The sequence below is a fragment of the Melanostigma gelatinosum genome (assembly GCF_949748355.1).
Source record: "Melanostigma gelatinosum genome assembly, chromosome: 16".
Classification (NCBI taxonomy): Eukaryota; Metazoa; Chordata; class Actinopteri; order Perciformes; family Zoarcidae; genus Melanostigma; species Melanostigma gelatinosum.
The window spans coordinates 13,744,483-13,771,097 of NC_136649.1; the positions used below are offsets into that span (position 1 = coordinate 13,744,483).

A 26,615-nucleotide genomic window follows, 5' to 3' on the forward strand; every position below is an offset into this window, starting at 1 on the left:
TCAGTGATAATAAACAGTTATATGTTAAATAGGATAATCACAACTTTTGTCAGAATTTGACCAGCACTAACATCAGTGCACTTTTTGCAGATTCCTGCTTTCACAAAAGGATGCATTAGTGTATACATTTGTCATGCATTTTATAACATTTATTGGTTCTACATGTTTTTTAAATGAAGCTAAACATCCACATCAATCAGGCATAAAAGAGCACCTGTAGCCTGGACTTAAGTCAGCTGAGAAGACAGACCTACAAAGGCCATAAAGCTTGCAGAATATCGTTTGAGTGCTAAAAAACGAAAACTAAAGCCCTCTTAAGTCATAATAAAGAAAGTAGATAAGGAATAAAAACTTGCCTTTTTCATAGAATCCAGCATAAATGGTTATAAATGAACATAGCATGGCAATGTTGCCTGTAGAGCCAACATGTCATAATGAGACAGAGAGGAATGGTTTTAATGTTGTTTTATTAAATAAATATCAACATGAAGTAAAATTTCTGAAACCACAGTACAAGTAAAACATGAGCTTGCATAGCCTCACCACCAGATCCCTGAGTTAATATTCCCACATTTTACAGCATTATTTACAAGCTAATAAAACTCTCACACAATCAAGTATAAATGATTGTCTAGTTTCATATGGCTTATCAAGTATGGCTTTAACATTATTACTGAGCTAAATTGAGCTTATTTTGTGATGATAAAAAACACAAAATGAAAAGACCCTTCGTACAGTTGTTCCGGCTACCAGGCTATTTCTGCTCCTGAGGATACATCTTCATGTCCACAATAGCATGTGTTCATATGAAGTCTAGCTCTATATTCCTCTTTGTGGGCGCACCTTACTGTGCTCTCATCATGCCATTGAGCAAAAAGGGGGGAAAAAGTGTGTCGATAGGGTACATAATCCACCAGAAAACAAAAGTCCATGACCCGGCACTCACTCTTCCTCAGGAAACTTGAATTTAGCATAGACAATGAGCATGACTACGGACATGAAGACGCACATTGAACCAATCACAAGGTAGGCAATGCCCAGGAACTCATTCTTGCCACCCATCCAGGACACGTTGCTGAACACCACCTTCTTTCTCCCATCAAAGCTCAGAACAGGATAGTCTGGAGGACAACATGTTAAGGATACATAGCAAAAATGGAAACGCATAAAACAACAAAAGACATAAAACCGTGATCGTGTGCCAATATGTTCATTAAAGCATTAAATATACAAAACTGCATTAAGATACTGTATTAAACAGCCAGTGGTTTTGCATGTTTTAACCTTTTTACTACTCATCATGTACACTTGAAAGGATTTATTTCAGGGCATTGGGCTCCATTCATTTCATCAATATATCAAAATCAGATAGCAATTTTATTGAACTGCATCATCTATTTGAGTGGCATTATTTTAAAGACTTATTGCAGTGCACACTTTTCAAAGCAATCAGTTTTTAAACTGTATCCCCACTCAATGATAATTTAACTCTGACAAAACTGTAAACTGTGATGGATTAAACAACTGAACCAATCAATCTTCTATGAATAGATTTCCAATGTATACAGAAAGCAATGGCTGCCTGAAACAGGAACAATACACCCAAACAACTAAAATATGTATTGTAATTAGAATGTACGTGTAGTTAAGGGATTTAAACTTGGAAACACAGGGGTATGGGGCCAAAATAAAATAAAATGTATTTGCCGTCCTTCTGAAGCCTATGTAAATACCAGATCATTTGCCTAGCATATTTACTTACGTCGGAGAATTTGCCTGGTATTTTCTGAACACAAGGAACTCCTGAGTCATTGTGTTCACTCTGCGCAGTTAAAACAGAACCACACCCAACCGGTTAAACAAGTTAGACGAACCAGCTGTTCCTTTATCTTGAGAAAAAAAAAACATGCGGCCGAGTCAATGGCTGACCCCTTTATGTGGATGTGAAGCTTTGTAAATCTTCTCTTATGGATGGACCAGTGTAAAAACATAACCAGATGTATATGCTGCTTTAAACAAGTAAAAAGTGTCCACTATTACCCAACACAAGGAAGGCTACAAGTACCACACAAAGACACACATCAACACAGTGATGCAATGGCTTATCACCCCTTGCTGTGTAATTTTGATCTTAATTGAATAGCTTCACCAAATACACCAACTTGACACCTTTCTTGCTAGCAGGCATTTCTTGATTTAACACTTAACACGGCATGATGACTTTCGATTGCTCACTCTGATGTACATATAAATGAGAATTTTGATGGTACTTTGGCCATTGTCTTGTGTTGTCGCTATATAGTGATAATTTACGTGAAGGAAAGAAAAGATTAAGGTCAGAGTGAAAAATGGCTCGTGCAATCTTTAAACTGAGGAGTCGTGCTAAACAAACACAACTGCCCATACCTCAAAGCACCTTCCTTGAAATCAAAGCAGAATCTATCACGTGTATAGAAGGATACTGTAGGTAATGTTAAGGCTGTAGTTTCCAGCTGGCAGACCCTGTTTATAATCACCCTCATCGATTCGTCGATAGAGCTTTCTGAAATCTGGCAGGGCCGCCCTCCTCATCCACACCAGGAAATCTTGATTGATGAAGCCGTTGTTAGCAGGGTCTGAGGTGTCCAACTCGTAAGCAGGTCTGGGCCAAAATAATGGCTTCACAGTACCTGGAAGTTAAACGTTTAATCAGTTGTCATGATTCATCAAACGTTATTCAAAATATGAAAGGACCCCATATTTACTGTACGAAACTAAGTTGCTCCTTTCATCCACAATACCTATCCTATTGGCCACCCAATTAGTTTTGAGCAGACTGGGAACCTCTCATCACAAGACAATTATTCTGCATCATATGCACCATAGCACCACTTAAACAGGACAGACAGACAATTACAGTAAAATAAGTTAATACCATTGAATGCGTCCTTCAGAGGTGAGACGCTGGGGTTTCTGTATTTGACGTTGTAGTCTGTCCACCAAGCAATCCCTTTGCCATTGAAGGGCACCAGCTTCAAGGTTGACCCATTGACAACCTGAAACAACTTGAAGGTATCTATTGAAAAAAAGATTTAATACTGCCATAACACTGCAAATAACCTTAATCCAACTTTAATTTGAAATGTCCTTACATACCATTGAACTTGCTGTTTGCTATTGATCCACATGGTACAATTGGTTTTGTTTCGCTGTCGTACTCATAGGGTTCGCAGGTGTCACTGGGAGTCTTCAAGAGAGACAGAGGACAGTGTTTTCATTGCTCAAATAAATAGTCTGCCACTGTTGTCTGTATTACAGATGGGCAAGGGAACCACTAAGTACCACTAATGCAGCTTTAGGTTCTGTACCAAAATGTATAGAGATAAAAATATGAACTGCACCTATACGTTTGTATTAAACTCAGCATATCTTTTAAGTATTTTTATTCCAATTGAGATCATCTGGATTTTGTTTTTCCCATGGAAATTAAAACCAGAGACATTTCTTCTTCAAAATCCTATGTTAACTCACCTTAAAGTTATCCAGATCTCCAGACAGCTGCTCATCATCTTTGGACACACTGTACTTTCTGTAGTTCTGGAAGTAGTTGGACAAACCATAATAAAAGTACACAGTTCCCTGTGGAGGAAAACAGAATCACAAGCAAGGGTCAGCGGTCGGAGGAAAGTTCAACTTCATTACTATTTGTACGTGTGTGACTGTGTCTGTGCAAAGCTCCAATGTAACCTGAAATAGCTCTTCAATGGTGAAGTTCAGCTCGCACGTACAAGGCTTGACATCTGGATCGGAGCACTTGAAGCATGGCGAGTTTGTCTCAACCCCAGTGTAGTCAAGCTGTGAACAACACTCAACACTCAACACTCAACAGCTCAACACTGAAAACAGAGATTTTTTTTATATTTACTTAAGATGAGTTCACTTTAATCCAGTTTACACATGTTTTTCTGTTTCTCTTTTCTTTTTTGCACAGTCATACCTCCAACACCTGGATGCTCCGTGAGGTGACAAAGAGAGCGACGCCAATGCCAATGAATGCCAGGCCGATGACGACAAATCCTGGGATGACAATGCCAGCTGAGAGTATGGGCTGCCATGCCGGAAGCCTCTGCTGAGTGAAGGCAGTGTTGTCAGGCCGGTTGGTGAACCCCTGCTCTTCCTTCACCATTTTTTTTGTTCTGTTGGATAGATTGTTAATCAGCTCACCAGTTTGCACGCGATAGTAGTATATTATAGTGCTTCATATAATAGCCATTTCAAACAAATGAAACACTCCCTGTAAAAACTCGATGACTGAACCATTTCCCCCCTCTGTTCTGACATTTTGGCTCTAAAGACTTCCCGATTTCTGCTACTTAAGTGTACTTAAATGTAGGACGTTGCAGACAACCGCAACACATAAGACTTTTTTTACAACACAGAATAGCCCAGCCCATCCCTAGAAAGGAATCATATCACATAACAAAACCTTGTATCTCAACTACCAACAACACCCAGATTAGCCGAGAGCAAAACATACCGTTCTGGTGAAGGGCAATAGTTAAAGTGAGGCACAAAAATATGTATTCAAATATTTCGATTTTAGTTATTTCCGCACAGTCCGCTGAAAATGGAGAGACGAAGGAGAAACGTCGGTATGCTTTCCCGAGTAGCAGGCGCGACAGAGACGCTCACCTTTACCTGTCCGCCCCCACCTTAACCTGCCCATCTTGTTCTTCTTCCAGACTGACGTCACTTTGTGTGCAGACGCAAAGCAGAATTTTGTGTCGTTTCTCCACAAACGGAAGATGAATCCCGAACATCAACAGAAGAAAACTCAATTTGGCTTCACAAATCTTTTATAGTTGACCCGAAAAACAATTATCGGAAACACACTGCATTAATAAGCGTCAACTAAAACAAATAGATCCGCTGCAGTAGTTTTGAGTATTAAATCCCTGCCTACTTTTTTTTGATTGACAGTTATTTCGACCAATCGTTCCGCCGCGTGGTGTTGTGTAACATTTTCGATCTACCAATCACGAACGAGTTCATTGAAAGGAGACCTGCTACAGTGCCGTCTTTGTGTTGACATTTAGGAGGACTGCGAGGTAATATTCATATTTTCAATATTCAATGTTTTAAACACCGATCCCGTGTGTAGTAGAGTATGCCTAACATTTCGGCCAGTGTATCAATTCATATCTATTTGAAAGCGAGGCCGGAGCTTTCTTTTTCTCTTGGTCGCACCTGCTGCTGTGCCACTGTTGGTGCTAGCCAGGTCTCATTGTTAGCGGCGTTAACTAGCATAGCATTGTCTCGTAATATACATTTGAAAGGAAATTAATTTAAAAGCGATCGAATATTTGTTTGCAGTACAGCTTCAGCTGCACTTTTACGAAATGAATACAACATCACATTCATCCGCCCTGTTTGCGAGTAACGTTAGCTGTCAATAACAAAGCTAGTTAGCCGTTAGCTACTGCAAGCTCATGTTGATAGCTACCATTCCGCTGTTAGCTTTGCACTGAACTTGCTAGCTAACGTTGCCATAAGTCAATTTGTTCAGGGTGGCAATCGGGAACTCGGGAAGGTTAATTGCCTACCGGCTGTTCTGTTACAATGATTTGAGCAAGTTGGACCTGTTCGTAACCATATTTCTGGTTCTGTCTTCATTTCTTAGTGTTTGAATGGATATTCCCAGGTGCCCGGAGAAATGGGTAAAGCAAGAAAAGGTTAGGCATGGAGCCCTCATTTTCATAAACTACTTCATTCATGCACAAGTAGCTCAACGTTACGTAAATCATTCAGTGATGCAGATGTGACATCATGATAATTAGACAGTATGGTGGTTGTTAGCCTTTTGTTGCAGGTGCCGTCACTGCCCCCAGCAGAGAAGTGACCAGTTGACTTAAGTGTTGTACACTATTACTTCTACTAGGAGTTTTGTGTTAAAACCACTTGTAAGTGAGTGACATTAACATTTGGCATGGGTTTTGTAAGTTGTTTTTTTTTATATTCTAACTGTTGTAGACTATTATTTTCAATCAGATTTGGGAATGCCGCAAAGGTCACAAACATTTTTTTATTTTGTTATTTTTCACCACCCACACGTCATTATTTCCATCTTTTCTTTTAAGAATATTCAGTTATCTTTTTTTCATTGATCACACTATTTTGAACAGCCACATTTCAACCATTTCCCTTGGGCTGTTTGTTTCATTTTGATGGGTTTCATCACATTTCTGTCCCCTCTTTGTTCAGGAGAGGCCTCCAACATCCTCCATGATGCTGTCTAGCAAGAAGTCAGATGCTGGCTCCTCCTCCTCTACATCTTCTGCAGCAGCAGCGGGAGGCGATAGGGCCCCTGTTTCTGATGCCCAGACTGGTCCATCAGCCTCAGCTGCAGGGCCTCTGGATGTAAAGAAAAAGGAAAGGTCATCCCCTAGTGGGGAACCTGGAGGAGCCCCGTTGCCTCATCAAGCAGGCCCTGGTGGGGCAGAGCAAGACGCAGCTGAAGTCCGCAGAACGAGTCGTCGCAAGCGAGCGAAAGTAAATATTTTAGGGTTGTGTATCCTCTCGCTCAGAGAGGAAAAGAAGCTGCCAAAACTGATATGAGTTTTATCTGATAGTGCCATTTCACTGTATTTTAATGAATAATTGTTTTCTTTCAAGGATCAATACAACTTTAGGTTTAATAATGCTCTCTAACAGGTTCTCACTTGCATATGTGCACCAGTGGAATTTAGCAACAGAGGTAACGTCTCATAGTCTTTGCAGCGTGATGTTCCTGGTATGCGTTTCTTACCTCCAGAATGGTTTTGGCACTTCTACTGTAAGTTACCTGGGAGCACACCAACAAATTCACTCCACCGCTGGTTTTAATGATGCTTTTATTGTGCCCAATGTTGCAGGTGGAATACCGCGAGATGGACGAAAGCCTGGCTAATCTGTCGGAGGACGAATATTACTCTGAGGAGGAGAGGAACGCCAAGGCAGAGAAAGAGAGGAAGCAGGTCATCCCTCCACCACCTCCACCACCAGAGGAAGAGAACGACAGTGAACCGGAGGAGCCGTCTGGTCAGTCTGAAAACTCGATGCATCATATCAAAGCAGTGACATGAAACCGATGTTTTGGTTGAGGAAAGAAATTTTAAATGTGTAACAAAAAGCCTGATCTTTTCTTAAAGGAAGAGTACAGAGATTATTCTATGCTAACTTGAAGGCTGTGTCTTTTCACAGTCTGATAATTTGCCCCAATTTCATTGTTTATTGCACATGAATGCTCTCTCTGTTTGTTTTAAATTGATCCTAAGTCACACTCAATGCTATTAATAGAATATGTGTGTTCATTTTTAGGTGTGGAAGGAGCTGCTTTCCAGAGCCGTCTTCCTCATGACCGTATGACATCACAGGAGGCCGCCTGCTTCCCTGACATCATCAGCGGTCCCCAGCAGACTCAGAAGGTCTTTCTCTTCATCCGCAACCGCACGGTAAGCGCCAGCATAGACACATTACTTTGTATTACAAAGCTAAGGACTTTTGGGATCATTGTTTTAAACATGTGTACTACTGTATCTCAATTCATATTAACCTCATACAGCTCCAACTTTGGCTGGACAACCCTAAAATCCAGCTGACATTTGAGGCCACAGCACAGCAGCTTGAAGCTCCATATAACAGTGAGACATTCAATTAAACATGATTTTTCTTTTCTTTTTTACAAGAAGATTGTAGTGCAGAAGTTGAGATTGTATGTGCTCTTTTTCTCTCTTTAGGTGATGCTGTGCTGGTTCACCGAATACACAGCTACTTGGAGAGGCACGGGCTCATTAACTTTGGCATTTACAAGAGGGTCAAGCCTTTACCAAGTAAGTTCACTTCATTCATTGCTCTGGTGAAGTAACACTACCCATCTGCTATCATTTATGTGTTCTTCAAGCCACTGTGGATTGAAGACAAAAATGTCTTTGATTTACATCCCAAGAAAACAGATCCGGTTTAAAGAAGTGATTGTCTGAGGTTGAGATATTTACTAGCTACTCCGGCTTGTGGACAAAATCCGACACTGACCTGGTAGTGTAAGGATACCTAGTTAATGTGCTCCCTGTTTGTTGTTGCAGCTAAGAAGACCGGAAAGGTTATTGTCATTGGTGGAGGTGTGTCTGGTCTAGCTGCAGCCAGGCAGCTGCAAAGCTTCGGCATGGATGTTACAGTATTGGAGGCCAGGGTAGGTCATCAACAGCTTCTATCTGTTATTTCAGCCACATTTCTCTCAACCAGCTATTGGTATAAACATTTTATGACTACAAACTATAAAAACATTTTTTTTTACAATCGATAGCATTTTGAGAGTAGTGCCACTTTATATACACTATAAAATGACACATGTTTCTAAGATGATAACCGATCGAGGGACCTAAACTTACTTTGCTTTTTCCATGCAGGACCGTGTTGGAGGCAGAGTGGCCACATTTAGGAAGGGCAACTATGTCGCTGATCTGGGAGCCATGGTGGTGACAGGGCTGGGTAAGTCAATACGGAAGTCAAAGCATCCTATAAACCTTTAGTGTCTAACCATGACACATCATCATCGGCCTAGATTTGAGGCTTGAGTTGCTTTTGACAAAGTCAGATAAAAGTTCTCATAGAAGTTCTAAAAGTTACTGAAAATGACCTGTAGAGGGTGTTATTCTCCACGTTTGTGCTGTGTCATTGTCAATTGTGTGTGTGTGTGTGTGTGTGTGTGCTTGTTCAGGAGGGAATCCAATGGCGGTGATCAGTAAGCAGGTTAACATGGAGCTGGCCAAGATCAAACAGAAGTGTCCACTGTATGAAGCCAATGGCCAAGCTGTGAGTATAATGACATTCCGTGATCAGTAAATTGAGTTGTGTCTTGTCTATTATCCTCCTGTAGCCAAGCTGGCTTTTCTCATACAAACAAGTAGAATCCAGAGATACCGTAAAGCAATGAAATACTTACAGAATAGAGGCTTAACCTTTCTGTTTATATTTCTATATATATATATATATATCTACCTGCTTCGGTTAGCCTGCTTGAGCTATGTTCACACGGCTAACCTCTGGCTACAGCTGTATCCAAATTACATTACATTTGAAACGAGGACCTTGTGTTGTTTACTTCCTTTAATAGAAGATGTTTACTTATGCACAAGAGTTTCCTCTTGGCATAAAAGTGCGATGTGTTTTCGTTTATAGCTATTTCCCAAGCCCCTTTGTTGTCCTGAGGCGGGGATCTGGCTTTCCATAAGCCACAAAAAGTACACCGACTGGAGGATTCGTTTAACTGCTTGAATGCGTTTCATCAACAACCGCTCCAGTTCCTTTCAGAGCAAAGCAGACCAGAAAACAGATCTCGCCTTAATGTCATTAAATTGGAAATAAACAGTGTTTTCCCCTCTAATTTTTGTGCTGTCCGTCAAGTGGCAGCAACAGTAGTAGGGTGTTTAGGTTCATGTTCGGGGCACTTCTATTGAAGTAGAGAGCAGCCAGCAGGGCTCTAGAAGCATCCACATCATGTGTAACTGGTTTCCTCCTTCGCAGGAAAAGGCAAATTAAATGACCATGTTTTTACTTTTCTGCAAGCCTGTTTGACGTTAAAGTTGTGTTTACTTCATATGTTCTCTCTCTCTCCCCCCCTCGCTCTCTTGTCTTCTCAACCTCCATGTTAATCGTTTGGTGGACTACTCAAGGGTGAACGATGCACAAGTGTATGTATTTATATATGTGATACATTCCTCATCTGTGTTTCTTCTGCTTTTATCAGTGAATCGGTGACTTAACTTAACTCAGTAAGAGAAGAAATAGACTCAGTCACAAGTCTGATTATGTAGTGATGTATGAATGCCATCAACTAAATCAAAACAAAACAAGTGAAATTCTGCTTATTGCTTTTTCTACTTTTTATTTGACTATAAATTCCATCACTGCTGTCATTATTGAGACTGGTGTCCAATGGTCTGGTTTTTGTATCCAGGTGCCGAAAGAAAAAGACGAGATGGTGGAGCAAGAGTTCAACAGATTGCTGGAAGCCACCTCCTTCCTCAGCCACCAGCTGGACTTTAACTTCCTCAACAACAAGCCCGTTTCTCTAGGACAGGCCCTGGAGGTGGTCATTCAGTGAGTACGGCGTACACTACATGAGCTCGCATACAGGAGACGGTGACAGGCGCATCCTGCACGTTTGTATCCCAACTAGAGATGTATACAGAGACGCATAAATACTCATCCTATTATTGTGTGTGTGTGTGTGTGTGTGTGTGTGCAGGCTGCAGGAGAAGCATGTGAAAGATGAGCAGATAGAACACTGGAAGAAGATTGTAAAGACTCAGGAAGACCTCAGGGATCTTCTCAATAAGGTGAGTGCAAGTGAATGGTATTGATCTTTTTGTCCAACTTACGGAAAGACGCACAAATGCGTGTGTTTGCTAAAACAATGAACTATTTCTTTAAGAGCACTCAAAGGGAAATCTTGGAAAGTGGTGGAGAACTTTTCATTTTCCATTTTTTTTAATTGTAGAAAAAACACGATCAGAAACTGGACCGTCAACGTTGAATTTCTGCTTGAAGTTCGATCAAAGTTGTCACTTATGTTTGTTTGTTTGATTCACTTGAGAGAGCTCACGGATGGAGTACACTTTGAGTTACGTTCGTGACAGATCTGGCAGTCCAAAAGGGCCGTTGTGGTAACAAAAGGAGGCTTTAGTCCGGATCACTACTGGTTTTGTTTTCAGGCTGATTTGCAAAATTTCAGGCAGGAAAGACAGAATGGCAAGCTGACCCTAAGTAAGACACGAAACCTTCAGAAGCTGATTACGGGGGTTAAATCTTAACATCATAACCAACCCAAAGAGTCTTTTTTTAATTTGAATTTTTCATCCACCATCATGTCATGACTTATTTCCCCCTTGCTCTCTTTTGCTCCCTCTCCTTTTAAGATGGTGACCACAAAGGAACGGGTCAAGGAGCTCCATCAGCAGTACAAAGAGGCCAGTGAAGTCAAACCACCGAGAGATATCACAGCTGAGTTCCTGGTGAAGAGCAAGAACCGCGACCTCACCACGCTCTGCAAAGTGAGGAAAAACCCCCCGTTTCAGAAGAAGGTTACGATAGAGCTCACACATCACCAGCGGGCTGAAAAATGCTTTAGTCAAAAGCATTTAAGTCCAAACCTAACTATTCCCAACTAGGTTTGAGGTATTGCATCGTGTATGTTGCTGTAGTTTGAAGTATTATTAGATTTCCTTTGTTGATTATTAGGTGTACCTGCAGGTCAGAAAGTTGACCGCCACAAATTGCAAGACAGAAACATTGTATTTGTTCTAAAGATCAAAACATTTGTAACGGTATTGAAACGCGGAGCACAGCCGATGGATGTTTTAGGGTGGATGCCTTCGAGAACTCTAATGCTCTCTGAGTAAACCAGACAGGCTGTGTTTAAGTGGTTTAATGCCTCAGTTGGATGTATTATTAGAGCGAGCGCTGCCGTTTTATTTTTGCCTCCCGATAAATCGCCTCCACTACTCCTATGCGTGTGTTTTAGAAGGAGGTTTTATTTGGTTTAAACACAGCTGGTGTTTGTCTGCTACCCATCCGCTGTCTTAAAACAACACTTCAAGACGTTGAATCACGGTCTGCGTGTCTGCGTGTATACACACAAGCTTTAAGATTATGTAAGGTATGTATGTGTGCTCACGACATACTGGGCTACACCATACAACAATATTGTAAGGCTGTGTCAGTCGGGATATTTTTATCTGGGATATTTCCCAGTATTCTTGCCATTTGTAGTATTTTCCCAGGTCAGCTTGGTGGCGTCATTGGGGTGTAAATTTGTCTGGACTTGACTCTGTGTAGCCGTGCCCTGTCGTGGTAGGTGGTATTATTACCAGACTCTGCTGTATTTAGTTCTATTGTGGTGACCTGATGAACAGGTTGAGTCAGCCCTTTCTGTCACGACTGCTTCTCCTTTCTGCATGACCTGAAACCCTCTGGGTGTGTGTCTTGTACACGCACACACACGCTTGTGTATGCACGGGACACACACACACCCCGTTCTTCACCAGCTCCTCAAGTCTGACAGAAACAGCCTGTGAATTATTTGTCAGTTAAATATTTATAAACCAGTAACATTGAAATATATCTTAATTGTCAGGATGTATAAAATGCCAAAAGTGTAACACTGGTTATGCGTCTCAATTACGTTTCTCGTTAAGTTTTAGCTCATTAGTTTTCATCGACCATTTAATCGTTATAAATATTCATCATCATAAAATCTCGAAAAATAAAAGGATTGCCTTTGTGTCAGTATTTCCCAGCAGTGATACTAAATGGATGAAATGAAGACGTATACGTCTCCCTTGCTGTCTGCCTTGTCCCTGTGTAGGAGTACGATGACTTGGTGGAGAGCCAGGTCAAGCTGGAGGAGAAGCTGCAGGAGCTGGAGGCCAATCCACCCAGGTAACCCATCCGTACTTATTTGATCAGTGCGCTGGTTTGAGATGTCAGATCTCCAGAATACTTCATTTTTTTAAACATTCTTCGAATCAGGAGCTATCCAGGCTAAAGTATGCTAGGCTGGCTCTGTTGAAGCAATATTGCCTCACGTGCTGGAGTGGAAATGGTCCGTCCTTAATGGTAATAACAGATAATCTGTGTTTGAGCCCTGAGGCCATTAGCAACAGATGTTTACCTGCGTATGTCCTGTGGCAGTTTACCCAAGTTTCCATTTAACTTCTGTGTTCAAGTACGTATTGTGCCTCTGTTGTCTGAATAGCTGTCGGTACACATCACCGTGTCTCTTCTTTCCCTCAGTGATGTTTACCTGTCATCCAGGGATCGGCAGATCCTGGACTGGCACTTTGCCAACTTGGAGTTTGCCAATGCTACGCCCCTCTCCACCCTCTCTCTCAAGCATTGGGATCAGGTATGTACACGAAGCCATCTTGAAATGTTATGTAGTCCCGACACTGGCCCTACGGCCTCTTACCAACCCATGTTCACAACGGGTTATTGCTAGTTTGACCATGAGATACCTCTGCCATCCTGTTTTATTACATGAGGAGGTTCATTGTGTTATTACTTTGTTCACAGGATGATGACTTTGAGTTCACTGGCAGCCACCTGACAGTAAGGAATGGTTATTCTTGTGTTCCTGTGGCCCTGGCTGAAGGCTTGGACATCAAACTAAACACAGCAGTGCGGCAGGTCCGGTATACAGCTTCTGGTACGTGCACAGGACTCTCTCTCTGTGTGTGTGTGTGTGTCTTCTGCCGCTTTTGGCCACACTTTCCTCTATTGGTGTTCATGTGGATGTACAATGTGTGTTAAAACAGTCCCTCGTCTGTTCTCTCTCCAGGCTGTGAGGTGATAGCAGTCAACACCCGCTCCACGACCCAGACCTTCATATACAAGTGTGACGCCGTGCTGTGCACCTTGCCTCTCGGCGTGCTGAAGCAGCAGCCCCCTGCTGTGCAGTTTGTTCCCCCGCTGCCTGAGTGGAAGACGTCCGCTATACAGAGGATGGGCTTTGGCAACCTCAACAAGGTATGGTGCTGAGTATTTATCAAACTTCAACTTCAAACTTTAAATGATGTAGTGTGCTTCTGGCAGGACTGAGGATGCTCCTTAGAGAGACCTCCCGCTCCTCCTTTCTGCTGCAGCGTCCTGAAGCTCGGAATTCCATTGTGTTCATTGCTGAGCTGATATTTCATGACGTGGTTTACATTTGGGCTCAGACGGAGGATGGAGAGAGCGGGATCAAACGGGCGGCATGGGCAATGTGGAGAGCATCGGGGTGGAGGCAGTCGGAGCTCGATGGCGTGCGAATGAAAGGTGCTTTTTGCCAGTGTGTTGGTAATCGGATCGGAGTTCTCATTCTGCGTCACTCCTGGCCCACCAGCTCCTGCGCTCTCTCTCTTTCTCTCTCTCTCTCTCGCTGAGCATCATCTGCAGCAGAGTAGTTTATTTCCTAATTCTACTGCAGCACAGAGGAGAATACTGCATTATTATGCAATCTGATCTGCTACTAACTGTCTCCAGCAGATGGCGTTCAACCATTCACACGTTCGTGACTATGAAGTGATGGCAGTAGATGTGCGCGTCACAGGCCGTGGAGCTTTTGATCACAATAAGCACTTTGATTGATGTATGACCTTATCTTGTGTTCCTTCCTGTCTGAAGGTGGTGTTGTGTTTTGACCGCGTGTTCTGGGATCCCAGTGTCAACCTGTTTGGTCATGTCGGCTCCACCACAGCAAGTCGCGGCGAACTCTTCCTCTTCTGGAACCTCTACAAAGGTGACAGGAGATCCTTTTTATTTTCACACTGCAGACTGATTCGGTATTGAGATGTGTCCCCTGTCCATCCTTTGCTTCTCTGACTACATTCATCAAAGGTCTCTGTAACAAATTGTGCCTTTTTTTTTCTCTCCCCCTTTTCAGCCCCGATCCTACTCGCTCTGATGGCCGGGGAGGCCGCCGGCATCATGGAGAACATCAGCGATGACGTGATTGTCGGGCGCTGCCTGGCTATTCTCAAAGGAATATTTGGAAGCAGCGCTGTGCCACAGGTACACACTTGTGAAATCATCCATAACAAAAAAAAAACCCTCACGCTGCTCAGTTTGCTATTTGCTCGTTTTTCTTCACTTTCAGTTATTCTTTAACTTAACCCCAAGTCCACGAACCAAATAGTTTCTTCCCCTCAAACTCAGTGTGCACACAATTCGACATAGCTGGCAGATTTTTTTCAAATACAACTTCATCATGTTTGTTGTTTCCAGAAAAATAGTGCTGAGTTTTATTTTTAAGCTCCATCATGAGTGTTTTCTCTGGTTCTTCCCAGTACTTTGAGTGGAATGTCAAATCCGTTCCTGAATTGACCCCCAAAACCAGCACAACTTTACACACACGTCACATCACATGCGTGGAGGCCAGCGTTGGAACTGTTCACCATCCAACTGTTAACAGGTCCCTCTAACATCGTCATGGAAACCCCTCACAAGTATGTGTTGTTTGTCATCACTGCAGCCAAAGGAAACCGTGGTCACTCGTTGGCGTGCGGACCCCTGGGCTCGGGGCTCCTACTCGTACGTCGCAGCAGGTTCTTCGGGTAACGACTACGACCTCATGGCACAACCCATCACACCGGGCCCCGCCATACCAGGAGCCTCGCAGGTAAAGTACACAAAGAGGATCCTTAGTCTTCAAGGTTGTCAATACGGAATTCACATCTCTTGCCTCCGAACTGCTCTCAGAATGGAGAGGGTTCAGCTCGAAGCTAACGCTGCTTTACAGCACGGACAGTGCAACGGTGTTTACCTGAGGGGGAGCTGGAGGGTGGGCGCTATGCTTCCTTAACTTACAAAACAAAGCGAGGAGAAGCAACACACACACAGAGGGAGAGTGAAAACATTACTCCACCATATCTTTCCATAGAAAATAGTTCTTTGCTGCTATATTACAGCTCTGAATCCCGTTTATAGCACCTTTTTTAAGTTTAGTCAGTTTATGTGCGTGTGAGAACGCGAGGGAGAGAAGTCTTCCCACAGTACTCAACCAAAGCAGAGCAGAGCAGTTCGTTCTCCACACAATGTTTTTTTGTCGGCATGCTGATTTAGTCATATTTATGTGTTTACTGATGAGTTCAGGCATTTTACTACAGCACTTTTTCTTTTCTCTCTCGCACCATTCCCATGTTTTATTTAAATTCCTTATGATATTGGAACAATCTAACATCGATCAATGTGGTTTTTTCCGTTTTCCCTCTCAGCCTGTCCCTCGTCTCTTCTTCTCCGGCGAGCACACCATCAGGAATTACCCCGCCACAGTTCACGGCGCGCTGCTCAGTGGGCTCCGCGAAGCCGGACGCATTGCCGATCAGTTCCTGGGTGCCATGTACACACTTCCCCGACAGGCCACTCCCGCAGCTGCCAGCAACCCTCAACAGGCTCATCCCACCCCCAGCGTCTGAAATTGACTCACCCAGTTCCTGCCAACTCAGGACCATGGGACCAACTAAAGCAGTTAGAGAAAATACTAAAGTTTACCCATAAACTGTTGATATTTCTGTACGTGAAAGGTCTCGGAAGTCCCTGACAACACTTTGCATCATTGCCTTTACTGAAGTAATTCATTTTCTGGCTTTAGGTACGATGTGAAATTGAGATTCCTTTAAGTGGAGCATTACAGTTCCTACAGACTTATTTTGGGACACTAGTGACTGTTCACATTTCCAGCTAAATATGGAGACCGATGTAACTTACTACAAAGACTGGGCGACGCTAAAGAAAGACGAATACATCACAATTTTGTTACATAGTAATGCGATAACTCATCTTTAGAAATGTGTGATTTTATTTCTTCTCCCCAGTCTTGAAAACAGAAGCATGGCATTATGTTTGGAGTGATGAAGTGTATTTGATTCCCTGTGGAGCATGTCTGCAAAACCCAACATCTATTTATGTGCCCTTGTTTAAATCCTAAAAGTACACCAAACAGAGAGCCAGATATCGTATGAGACGGATGACAAACTCAGCGGCCCAGTCTCAACCTCAAGGCCTTGTCTTAAAACATTGCTGTGTACTGTAGCTGTATGCCTCTTCAGTTTACTTTCTATTATTTACGGTTGCAGAGAGTATAGTGGAAATAGTTTGTATTAAAAGCTAAAAAGACAGATTCAAGAATTGTGACTTGTTTTCGTTGCCATAGCGGTTTAAGTATTTTGTTATGGTTGTCATCGCATACTTTTCTTTTTTATATTGACAATTGTTTTTGTTATTAAAAGACAGAAATTGTATCTTGAATTCAGCGTGTTCTTCTTGAAAGTGATATGTGTACACAGAGTGCTTCCTGTCTTATCGCCTGCAGTCGTGTAGTATTTTTGTACTTGTACAACAGTAAACACGGCTGCTTCTGCTTTGACCCTCCGATGACCCGCCTTCATTGCAGGTCTGGCTGCTTCCCAGGCTCTGTGGCACTGTGTGTGTGTGTGGGGAGAGATGAGGGTCCCTGGCAGCTTCACGTAGTGGGGGATCTGATGAATGAGGGGGGGGGGGATTAAAATAGTCAACCATGAGCTTTTCTGTAGAGTTGTTTCAGGGCTCCGTTTCCCCCCCCCCCCCCCCCCCCCCCAGAGATGCGGTTATTATTATCGCGACCAAAGGAGATGTTTGGTGTAACAACAGTAATTTGAGCTGGGGGTTTGGACTGCAGCGCTCGGGTATTTTCACCTCCATGGTAAACAGTCGGCTCAGAGCGGTGTGTAAATGTTGACTGGTGAGGTTCTTTTTCACAATAGCCTGAAGCCCACATCAACTGGTTACTTGATAGAGCGGCAGAGACACAGATGGTGTGATAGGGAGTTATTAAAGTCCTTTGAATGAGAGACCACGGCGTGTCTGAGCACATCTCATGGGATTTATAGGTGTGGGGTGGAACGTACACCGGTACAAACACCTCCTGTAGGCACATGCTGCTACGAGCAGTTTGGACATCATCCATAATCAGATCTGAAATGAATCCAGAAATAGTGACTATAGATAGCACTGTGTTTTATTTGAAGTCGGTATAGTATATCAGCCATTCTAGCAGCAGGGCTTTTAGGGGTGATGTTCAAGACTGAAACTATTTCATAGACTGTCATGTAACTTTGTACAGACATTCATGGTACCCAGATGATGAATCCAACAGACTTTGCTGATCCCCCTGACTTTTCCACTGAGGCCACCATCAGCACTTTGGTTTATGACCAAATACCTGCGAAACTAATGACAGTCCCAGCTGTACTAATACTTAGTAAATTACCCTAAATTCCCATACAACAAAGCTGCAGGCTCGACCTCAACCACCCTTTGTATGTATTCTCACAATCAACATCCCCCTCAGTCTTTCCTAGGACACCTGTTTTAGGCAGTGAAGCCTCTTTCTCCCTCCCACTCCTCGCCTGGAGTACCACCGAGTCATTTCCATGGTTGCCTTCACAGCACTAATTCAGGTCAGGCATCGGTGCTGAGGCTCAGGAGTACCAGGGTCTAAACAGGCACCACTGTGTTAGGGTAGCACCTCCCTGCGTCTGAACTTGGGACAGATTAAACCACACAAGCAGGAGCCAGTGTTAACCACCGACTCATCCGTAGTGACATACGGCAACCCACACAGCTCTCATGAAAAGTGAGGATTCTTTTTATTGTGCCATGTAATCTTAACTGAAAGACGCTTCGCGACTGCAAAAATAGGCCTTTCTGCAGCAGACATTTGAACTTGTTTAAGTAAAGCGCAGCTGTTACTGATGACGATGGCTTTGTCCTTTTCAAGCATCTAAAATATCCTGAGCCAACTTGAATTTAGCAGTCGTTCAACAGTTGCCGTCAGCCCATTTGTTTATATTTACAGTTAAATAATGTGTAATATACAGTTTGATATCTTTGGGACTATTGGTGTCGAACAGTAGTTTCAATAGACAGGAATGAAATGCAGCAGAGCACCAGGAGTCACTTGTTTTCAACCAGAACATGTTGATATTTTGCGCTATGACTCTTTCCACCAAAGTCAACACGTCCAGGCTTGTTCACTGGAGTCTTGCAAAATGCTTCTGGGTAACGTTGAAACCTACCTGGCAGTTTGAGGCAAACAAAACAACCTGAGATGCAAAAAGCATTACAGATGGATAGTGCAATAACTTGAGAATCAGAGGTAGGCTATTTTCACAATGAAAGTCAAATGTATCAGACTACATTGTGCAGAGTAGATGATTTCAATTTCAGTTGCAGGGACAGAATTGCTGGCTTTCATAAAGTGAGGCGTAGCCGTTTAAGAGAAAGTTGTGTGTGCTGACTTTGCATTCCACAACAGCTTGTGGTTTTCGTCTTTGTACTTGACCAAATTTGCCTCATTTGTCTGCCTGCTTATTTTTGCGTACCGTCAGCTGCTGTTTTCGCTGGTAAAAGTAGACAATTGTGCGCACACGTACACTGTGTACTGCTATGAAATCAAAACTTGCTGAGCTAGTTCAGCAGAAAAGCATAAAGGAGATTAACATACATGGTTGGGTTTTACACACGATCAGCTACACACACACACACACACACACACACACACAGGTTCCGACATGGAAACGTGTTACAAACAGGTTGGTTTTTATTTTTATTGGAATACATATGGTCTGCTGTACAGTTGGCAGCTTCAAGAGACCTACATGCAGAGTGCGCCAGCCACAGTAAGGTTAAAACATGCACAATGTATGAAGTCTAAAACAGGGAAAAAAAAAAAAAAAAGCCTCCCCACACAGTCCATCTGGCAATGCAGACACACTGAGAAGCAATATTAAACCATAAAAACCCATTTGATCTGATTTCATTGCATACAGTCGTGTTTGACACCTCTGTGTGCCAGTCTCCTTTTTCTGCAAACAAAATGAACTTAAACAAAATAACAGTTGATTGTACAGGCCTGATATTCTTGTATCTGTGCATGTATGTGTGTAAACGAGATCCAGTTGTGTGATTTGATTCCTATTATGTTTTTTTTCTGTGTGTTTATATCTATATACATACGTGTGTTTCTGGGGCCTGCACGCTTCTTTCTTTGGCAGCACTTACAGAACGTAGGCACTTACAAAAAGATGTACGAACCCTGAATTTAAAAGAGCGAGGGAGAACAGAGCAGCAAAGAGGTTGCAGCACTGAATGGTCCCTGATAAAAGCGGGACGACACATGGTGAATCACTCAGTACTGTGAACCTGTTCAGCACTGATAAAACGCACATAGCTCTCAGTTTTCAATGGCTATGACAACCCTGGGTTCTCTCTCTCTGATCCGTGGTGTGCCATCATGTCGTGAGAAATGTCTTGCATTAAAATAACAAACACAAAATACAGGAAGAAGTACTCTCCAGGAGTGTATTAACAATGAGGAAGAAGATACTTATCTTGCAAAAAAATATCACTTAAAATCAAGATGGACAAATACTTAATATATTTCAATAATAAGGCCCACTTTACAAAATTACAAGTTTCCTTAAATAAAATCTATCCGATATAGCTTCCAAAATAAGACATCTTTTGTTTGACAAAGCAATCAAAACACAATTGACAGAAAACAAAAAAAGAAAACCCTCAAATTGAATAAGTCCCCTTAATTTCAGTATCAGACAGGGTGACCGTCTGGGGAAGCGTTGGCACCGTCTCCAACTGTAAACTGTAAATACTGTGGAATGATTTTGGCACAATGTTAGAAGGCTGAGATGCAGGCATAACAGGGTGCCACACCTCAAAGATTATTCATTCGCTGAGTGCACGCCAGTTTCCTTTCTTTAACTGGTGGGATGATTCGGAAATACCCGAATTTGGCTGGTGCAGAAACACACAACATATCAGACTGTGGTACATTCCGCAAACGGCGACTGAAACGGAACTAAAATACAATTCTGGGACACCATTTTTTTTTTTGACAAAGGGGACTAAAGGGGCATTAGTCGTTTGAGGTCTTAAAGTTAAGTGCTGGTTAAGTGCAGATTACAGCCTACGCCACCCAATGACACCATGACCCTGGCTTCACAATGGAGGCTTTTGAGGACAAGGGCCTGCTCGCTGCCCGAGAGCCATTTCTGCCTCGCCACTCCAATCTCCACCGAGTACATTCTAGTCTACTTAATAAAAGGGGAAAAACACAATGACTTGTAAATAACGAATGTTTACACTTACAGCACCAGAGTTTATGGGGATTTCTGCTAACTGCTGTTTAACCACTTCTTGTCCTTGTAGGAATTTTCTGTTACGACATTCACAGCCGTGTCCTAAATATTGTGCTCATACCGATTCTCTCGTTCAGCAATGTTCTGCAAAACTGCCACCATTCAGGCAGGAGAGGAACCGACAAAACCTCAGTTTAAAACGCCACGAAAGCTGTAGAACTTCTGAAACCTGTAAAGTCTTCACTCGAGTCCCAGATGACCAGTCAGTACATTCCACCCTGTCAACACTATACAGGCTCTTGTCACCAGGAGCAACGAATAGGACCTATAACAGCAGATCGTAGCCCAAAACACATTCAGGTCGAAGCCTAAAGCGGTCTTTATGACGCCACACAGAGTCCAGCTAGATTCCAGTGGACGGAGTGGATGTACAGTCGGGTGTTAGTGTGCTTTGAGGCTTGTAAGGAAGAAAGGCATCACGCATAGCAGAGGATGGAGTTTCAACTTAACCCTTTTAAAAAGCCCTGCTGTCTTTGAAGCCGGTCTCCGGGAGGGAAACCCTCCAACGTGTCATAAAAACCCACAGTTTTCAACAGCTGGGCTCTTCCTGGGACCCCGGATTCAAAGGCTCTCTCGAGGTTGGGGCGGGTGGGGGTTACACAGGTTCAGGAACAGAAGGTTAAGAAAGGTTGGAGAATGAAAGTAAAAGAGCAAATGATAGAGGGTGCACAGTATAGTTGTAGTGAGGACGGGTGAAACTGTCTGACTTATTTGTTGGGTGGAGGGAAACGGGGTGACACACGGGAGGGAAGTAAGGCAGGATCAAGGTTGAGGAGGGCATTCGTGTTAGCACTTGCATCACCGAGTTGCTATATACGGTACAGTAATCCTAAACCACGGTGATGTCAGCCTCAAAAAAAAGAAACAATCTCCGGCCCTGCATGCCAACTCTGACAAACACACGTGCATGTTTGTTTTTTTACTCTGGGATCTGCAGCAGCTTACAACACAGCAGTTGACAAGTCGAGCTTTAAACGAGACGCCCTCGCTGACATATTAATAACACTCACACACACCGATGGACGACCACACCGCGTGCATCTCTGGCAGCGTGAGCTCAGGCAGAGCTGGACATTCGATACCTTCGTCTGTTTTAATTATCCCTAAAGTGGACATCACTGCCAAGCTGTCGGTCTCCCTCTCGCCTGTATTTAGAAGCCCTGAGTCAAGACAGACAGGATTAGATGCAGCTCTGACCTCTGACCTTTCAGCTACCCGGGGCGCTGCCCATCACAGCCTGGTGACAGGCCTCTCGCCTTCAATAAAATAACTCTGAACACGTAGCACTGCTGTTTAGGTCTAGGCCTCCCCTTTAGGAAGTGAGAAGGACGCAACGGAGCAAGTGTGAGAAAGAGAAGAAAGAGGGACACTTGACTTCTCTTACGTATTAAAAGGGAAATTGGAAATCGGTTGAGAAGATGAGCGATTGGGGGAAAAGATGGCATTCCCTCTTGGTAAATGAGAAGAGTGGTAGAAGAAACAATAACAGAGAAAGGCTACATGATCATCAAGTCTTGGCACGCGCACTAGGAGCTCTGAACAGACTTAAAGCCAGCAGTGGCCATGAAGTGGCCACATGGCAATCCTCTCTGAGGCTGCAACCCTGACAGACAAATCCAAAGGACATAGCTTTTTGGGCGGTGTGGTCTATACTCTTTAAAAAGGATACTTTGAAGTTGGGTTAAAAAAAAAAAAAAACCGAGCTCTTTCTCAGGGAACCTTGCTCAGACATCCTCAGGGGAGAGTTCCTTCTTAGAACCTTTTTACACTTAAACCAAAAATACTTTTACGACGTTCCATACAACAATCCTCGAAAAGAAAAAGTCAACCTCACAATCAGTATTGCATGTCATTTATATGACTAACAATTTGGTGCAGGTCTGAATTTGTTGGGATAATCTCTCTCTTACTTTATCTCAAGGCACAGATGAACATACTGTATATATTTCTAGCAAAACGTAAAAGTCAATATTAGTGAAAATGTGCATTCTGAAGGTAAACAAACAGTTACGTTTGGAGTTATCACTGATTTGTATGTAAAGCATGATGGCTGACATTGTTACAAACATTGCATGGGGGGGGGGGGGGGGCAGCTTATTGATTGCATATAATCTCCTGCTTGCATAAACAGTAAAGTGACAAAGCGGCGACAGACCTCTCAACAAAATAACCTGTACATGTATGAAGACTAATAAATACTACAGCTAGATGGCGGCTGGTAGAATACAGGACAACTGAGAAATACCGTCCCCAGCAGGTTGTGACTCAACACGGCATTGAGAGCCGTAACAGCAGAGGAACCAGATGGAGCGTTTTAAGTTCTTGAACAGATTTCATGTGTCCCAAGCTGTCACAGTTATGGTTATTGATCCTGTCAGATAAACAGTGCAGTCGTGTTGGATCGGGGCATCAAGCCATCGGTCATTCTCAGCTGCATTCAGTAGCAACATTCAGATAGTTTGTGGAAGCATCAACGTTGGCATCGCCTGTCGTACTGCAATAAATGCTGTGTGTCAGATCTGACGTCCAGCAGGAGCCTAATAAAAGTCCTTGATATGCACCATTCACCTCAATGAAAATATCTTATTTGAATTACTGGCCACTACTATACTGGTTTATGGCACCCCCCCCCCCCATTGTTGCAGTGGCACCCCTCCTGCGAGAGCTTGCGCCAACATACCAACCGCATGTTGATATTTTAAAACAATACACCTGTACAGAAATAAGAAACGGCAATAATCTGGGACAATTCGCACGGCGAACCCAGTCACATACAAGCTGAACTGTCACTTCCTTGTGATTAGGAGTCTCGAGTCTTCCTATGACTGGCTGGCACGTAGACTAGTATTTACAGCAGCACTGAAAAAGAAAAGAAAAAATGTCCACCTTGCCAGGCCAGGTTTGCTGGTAATCCGAAGTCTAATGTTCAGTTCAGACAGAAACTCCTCTTTTGCTATGGCTCTCTAAAAATACATGAATGAGGACAGTTGCAAGAGCTGTAAAACAAAGCACCATGGAAATTGTAGCATTGTTTGAGGTTATAAACAATACACCCCCACCCCCCCAATTATTCATTTTTCTACATGTGCATTGCATTGCACTGCGTGCAAACTACTTGTTTTTTTTCTTGATATGGTTGAGCAGAAAGGGAAAGGATAATGCAGAACAGGAAGCAAATTGCAAAGAATCTAAATAACTGGTGAAAATGGGAAAAAGCATAAATAAGGTCCCGGGCTGTCAGAATGCATCTGTGTGTGTGTGTGTGTGTGTGTGTATATATGTGTGTGTGTGTGTGTGTGTGCTCCTTAAATGCAGCAAACCAACAATCCTTTAGGCAGAGTACATGCTGAGTCACAATCTTTCAAGTGCTCGTCATTTATTACTTGGAAACATGCAAATGTTCACTCAACATCGAAGACTCCAAATTAAATCCAGTTTTGAGGCCGCATGCCAGAAAGTGGTGACATGGGTTGAAAATGAACCAAAAAAAAAACAAAAACAAAAAAAACGCGCACATGTTACATGCAACAATTCGCTTCCTGTTTTTGGTCACATGACAAAGTTAAAGATCTACTAGTTTGTGAATAACTCTGCATGAAGATCCTGCCCTGTGAGATGAAGACGCATCTTAAACATTGTACTGCAGTTGATTGAAGATTGGGTTGTTGGTTTTTTTTTCAGCGATGGAGAAAGGTTGAAATTCTGATGCAGAAGCGATATATCCAGCTCCATTGAGGTCACTGTAATGGTCCTCTGAGAAACATTTTGAGTCATCCTTCCTATAAATCTCTTTAAACCCTTTCTGGCACACAGGGAAATCCCCAGCCGTCCTCAACATGCCAGCCTCTCCCTTGTCAAGTTTTCGAGATTACACTATAATACATCCAACACGAGAAGCAGAAGAGGATACATGGGCTGGTGAGGCGACCTCCAAAACACTGTACAGGCACCATCTTTCCATTTATGCCTCTTTTGGGACAGAGAAAGTTCCGGATAGGAAGAGCCGTTCACGTCTCAGCACACACTCGGGGTCAGAGTAAGGATGTCAGGTCTGTGGTTTGTTGCACTATGTGGCTGCAACTGCTAGTTTTCTTTTCTTTGCTATGAAAGCTGTGGATGTTGACTTTTGGAGATGGAAGCCATTAGTTGACGGGAGACCGATGTTTTGGCTCTTCTTGTTCCATTGAGAGCTTGATGGAGTGCTGTCAAGAAGAAAAAAAATGAAAAGAAAGAGCTTGCTTAAACCTTCATTATTTTAACACAACTATTCATCTTCTTTTGACATGATTGGTCCAAGAAAGTGTGCCAGAAAGAACAAAGTAATTTGGTACTAATTAAGCTAAATTAGTACACTCACCGATGAAAATCTATTCCCAGAAAACCTCAAGTGTTTTAATCAGCTGAACAGCACCGTTCACCTGGAATTGCCTTGCTCATGGACCCCTCAGCAGGGTGGATGTTACATGCAGGGAAGCTGGGGCTTCCCACTGGGGGTCACTCTACTCATTAAACTACTGCACTGTGAAATGTGCTACAGCAGCGTCAGGTCAGCTTAATACTGAAAATTAGATTTTAAACCCCATTAGGAGATGTGACATCATTCCACCAGGGGTGATTAAGATCAGTTTCCTTTAATTGTTTAGTTTCAAGAGACAAAAGAAAAGACCCTGTCCTCTCCTACCTGTCCTCTTGCTGTAGAAGTGCTGCCAAGACCCCAGCTGGTCTAATGATGCTCAGAGTGACGATGACTCCATGGTCGGCTCCCCATTCCACTCCTCCCTTCAGCTCTGGCCCCTGGCCCTTGACCCCGACTGGACCACAGATCCCCTCTGGAGGAGGCCCCCGCCGTCTTGGACGCCCGGTCACTAGAGCTCCCCAGGTGATGAGAGTCGCTGCTGGGCATCTGCCGCCTCCAGGAGGCTGGACTGTCGCTCGGGCTTGGACTGGGCTCCGCGCTATCAGCAGCCTGGAAAGGTTAGAAAACGTGACAAAGAAAAGTCTTGTTTAAGGAGAGTTTAAGACGGGGGTTGGTTTGGCATTTGCATTTGTCAGAAACAAACATTACAACAGAGGTCAATTCCTTCAATCCCATATTCTGGAGTTGTGTTAGGAGCTCTGGGCATTTTGTTTGGACTTTTCTATTATGTGGGCATTAAATAGATGCTGCTTATGTTAACTGGTGTGTGACAGGGAAACACTGCCATGTGGACTTCTGCCAGGGGAAAAATCCCCAACCAAAAACCCCAAACATACCCCAAGCTGAGAGATTTATAATTTGGTGGGCTGACTAGAAAACAAACCCAACGTTACTAGTCTGTGGTAGCTACAGCGGCACGTCCCCTCTCATAACCTCAGCAACCCTGCTCTAAGAAAGCAAGAGTTAGATGACGATGCAGTTCCTAAAGCACACAGAAACGGCACCCCGCTCCTGTAATTTCAGCTTTAAAAAAGCACCATAATTAGTGACATTTGTTGGGCTGGAGTTGGCTTCTGGTGCCGTTTTAGAATGCATTCTCACTAATTGGCTTTAATGGTGCCCTGCTGGACTGCCTGTCTCGGTCTCCAGGGGTAACAGACAGGAAATCAGTCACCGGCAAACCCTGCCAAGTAGGCGTGTTCAGTGTGGTCACTTCCTGCTCCAGTCACCGAAGGCAGGAAACGGCAGAGTGGCATATTCTCCTTCTATGGTAAGCCACAGCTGCAAGACCGGGGGCTTTCACAAGGTTGCCGAGTAATGCACTTCCAGTGTTCCTCCTACAATCAACAGGAGGCTTGTGCTTTGTTCACCATATTGTAATAGGCTTAAAATAACAAACGTTTGAAAAAAAATACACCAGACAATAAAGATTTGGCATGTATTAAAAGAGA

The 26,615-nt window shown here is 43.2% G+C and overlaps 3 protein-coding genes across 7 annotated transcripts in view; 1 reads left to right on the forward strand and 2 right to left on the reverse strand.

Annotated features, from left to right (window-relative positions):
• Positions 1-466: 466 nt before the first annotated feature.
• On the reverse strand, positions 467-4,741 carry tmem30b (transmembrane protein 30B). Of its 2 annotated transcripts, none has more exons than XM_079285969.1 (8): positions 4,672-4,741; positions 3,977-4,175; positions 3,727-3,834; positions 3,511-3,618; positions 3,136-3,226; positions 2,915-3,055; positions 2,463-2,669; positions 467-1,121 (listed from the first exon to the last, which is right to left on the reverse strand). In XM_079285969.1, exons 2-8 carry the CDS (start codon positions 4,163-4,165, stop codon positions 943-945), a joined length of 1,023 nt encoding a protein of 340 aa, XP_079142095.1. In that variant the 5' UTR covers positions 4,166-4,175; positions 4,672-4,741; the 3' UTR covers positions 467-942. The 2 variants fall into 2 exon arrangements, with proteins under 2 accessions (XP_079142095.1, XP_079142094.1); XM_079285968.1 differs by lacking the exon at positions 4,672-4,741 and adding an exon at positions 4,517-4,665.
• Positions 4,742-5,036: 295 nt separating this feature from the next.
• Positions 5,037-16,793, forward strand: kdm1a (lysine (K)-specific demethylase 1a). 4 transcript variants are annotated; one of them, XM_079286016.1, is made up of 22 exons: positions 5,037-5,087; positions 5,660-5,711; positions 6,241-6,528; positions 6,888-7,056; positions 7,315-7,469; positions 7,580-7,658; positions 7,755-7,847; positions 8,100-8,206; positions 8,424-8,505; positions 8,735-8,829; positions 9,690-9,707; positions 9,974-10,116; positions 10,265-10,355; positions 10,935-11,069; positions 12,383-12,456; positions 12,811-12,922; positions 13,090-13,222; positions 13,355-13,542; positions 14,179-14,293; positions 14,438-14,565; positions 15,026-15,172; positions 15,768-16,793. In XM_079286016.1, exons 2-22 carry the CDS (start codon positions 5,667-5,669, stop codon positions 15,966-15,968), a joined length of 2,598 nt encoding a protein of 865 aa, XP_079142142.1. In that variant the 5' UTR covers positions 5,037-5,087; positions 5,660-5,666; the 3' UTR covers positions 15,969-16,793. The 4 variants fall into 4 exon arrangements, with proteins under 4 accessions (XP_079142142.1, XP_079142144.1, XP_079142143.1 ...); XM_079286018.1 differs by having other exon boundaries at positions 7,336-7,469; XM_079286017.1 differs by having other exon boundaries at positions 6,891-7,056.
• A 7,064-nt stretch (positions 16,794-23,857) lies between these two features.
• The window catches only part of luzp1 (leucine zipper protein 1), a 35,958-nt gene continuing 33,200 nt past the window's right edge, over positions 23,858-26,615 (reverse strand). Inside the window, exons 6-7 of the mRNA XM_079286281.1 lie at positions 25,429-25,713; positions 23,858-24,949 (exon numbers count right to left, since the gene is read on the reverse strand). Coding sequence (XP_079142407.1) covers positions 25,471-25,713 — 243 coding nt within the window. The 3' untranslated portion in view covers positions 23,858-24,949; positions 25,429-25,470. The remainder of the gene's footprint in view (positions 24,950-25,428; positions 25,714-26,615) is intronic.

Bases quoted from the DNA above. Each gene is read 5' to 3' on its own strand.
- tmem30b (XM_079285969.1), bottom strand. From the start codon at position 4,165: ATGGTGAAGGAAGAGCAGGGGTTCACCAACCGGCCTGACAACACTGCC. The intron at 3,619-3,726 runs GTTACATTGGAG...TTTCCTCCACAG, and splicing joins CCATTGAAGAGCTATTTCAG to GGAACTGTGTACTTTTATTA. The intron at 1,122-2,462 runs GTATCCTTCTAT...GTTGTCCTCCAG, and splicing joins CAGCCTTAACATTACCTACA to ACTATCCTGTTCTGAGCTTT.
- kdm1a (XM_079286016.1), top strand. From the start codon at position 5,667: ATGGATATTCCCAGGTGCCCGGAGAAATGGGTAAAGCAAGAAAAG. The intron at 5,712-6,240 runs GTTAGGCATGGA...CTCTTTGTTCAG, and splicing joins AATGGGTAAAGCAAGAAAAG to GAGAGGCCTCCAACATCCTC. The intron at 13,223-13,354 runs GTACGTGCACAG...TTCTCTCTCCAG, and splicing joins GGTCCGGTATACAGCTTCTG to GCTGTGAGGTGATAGCAGTC.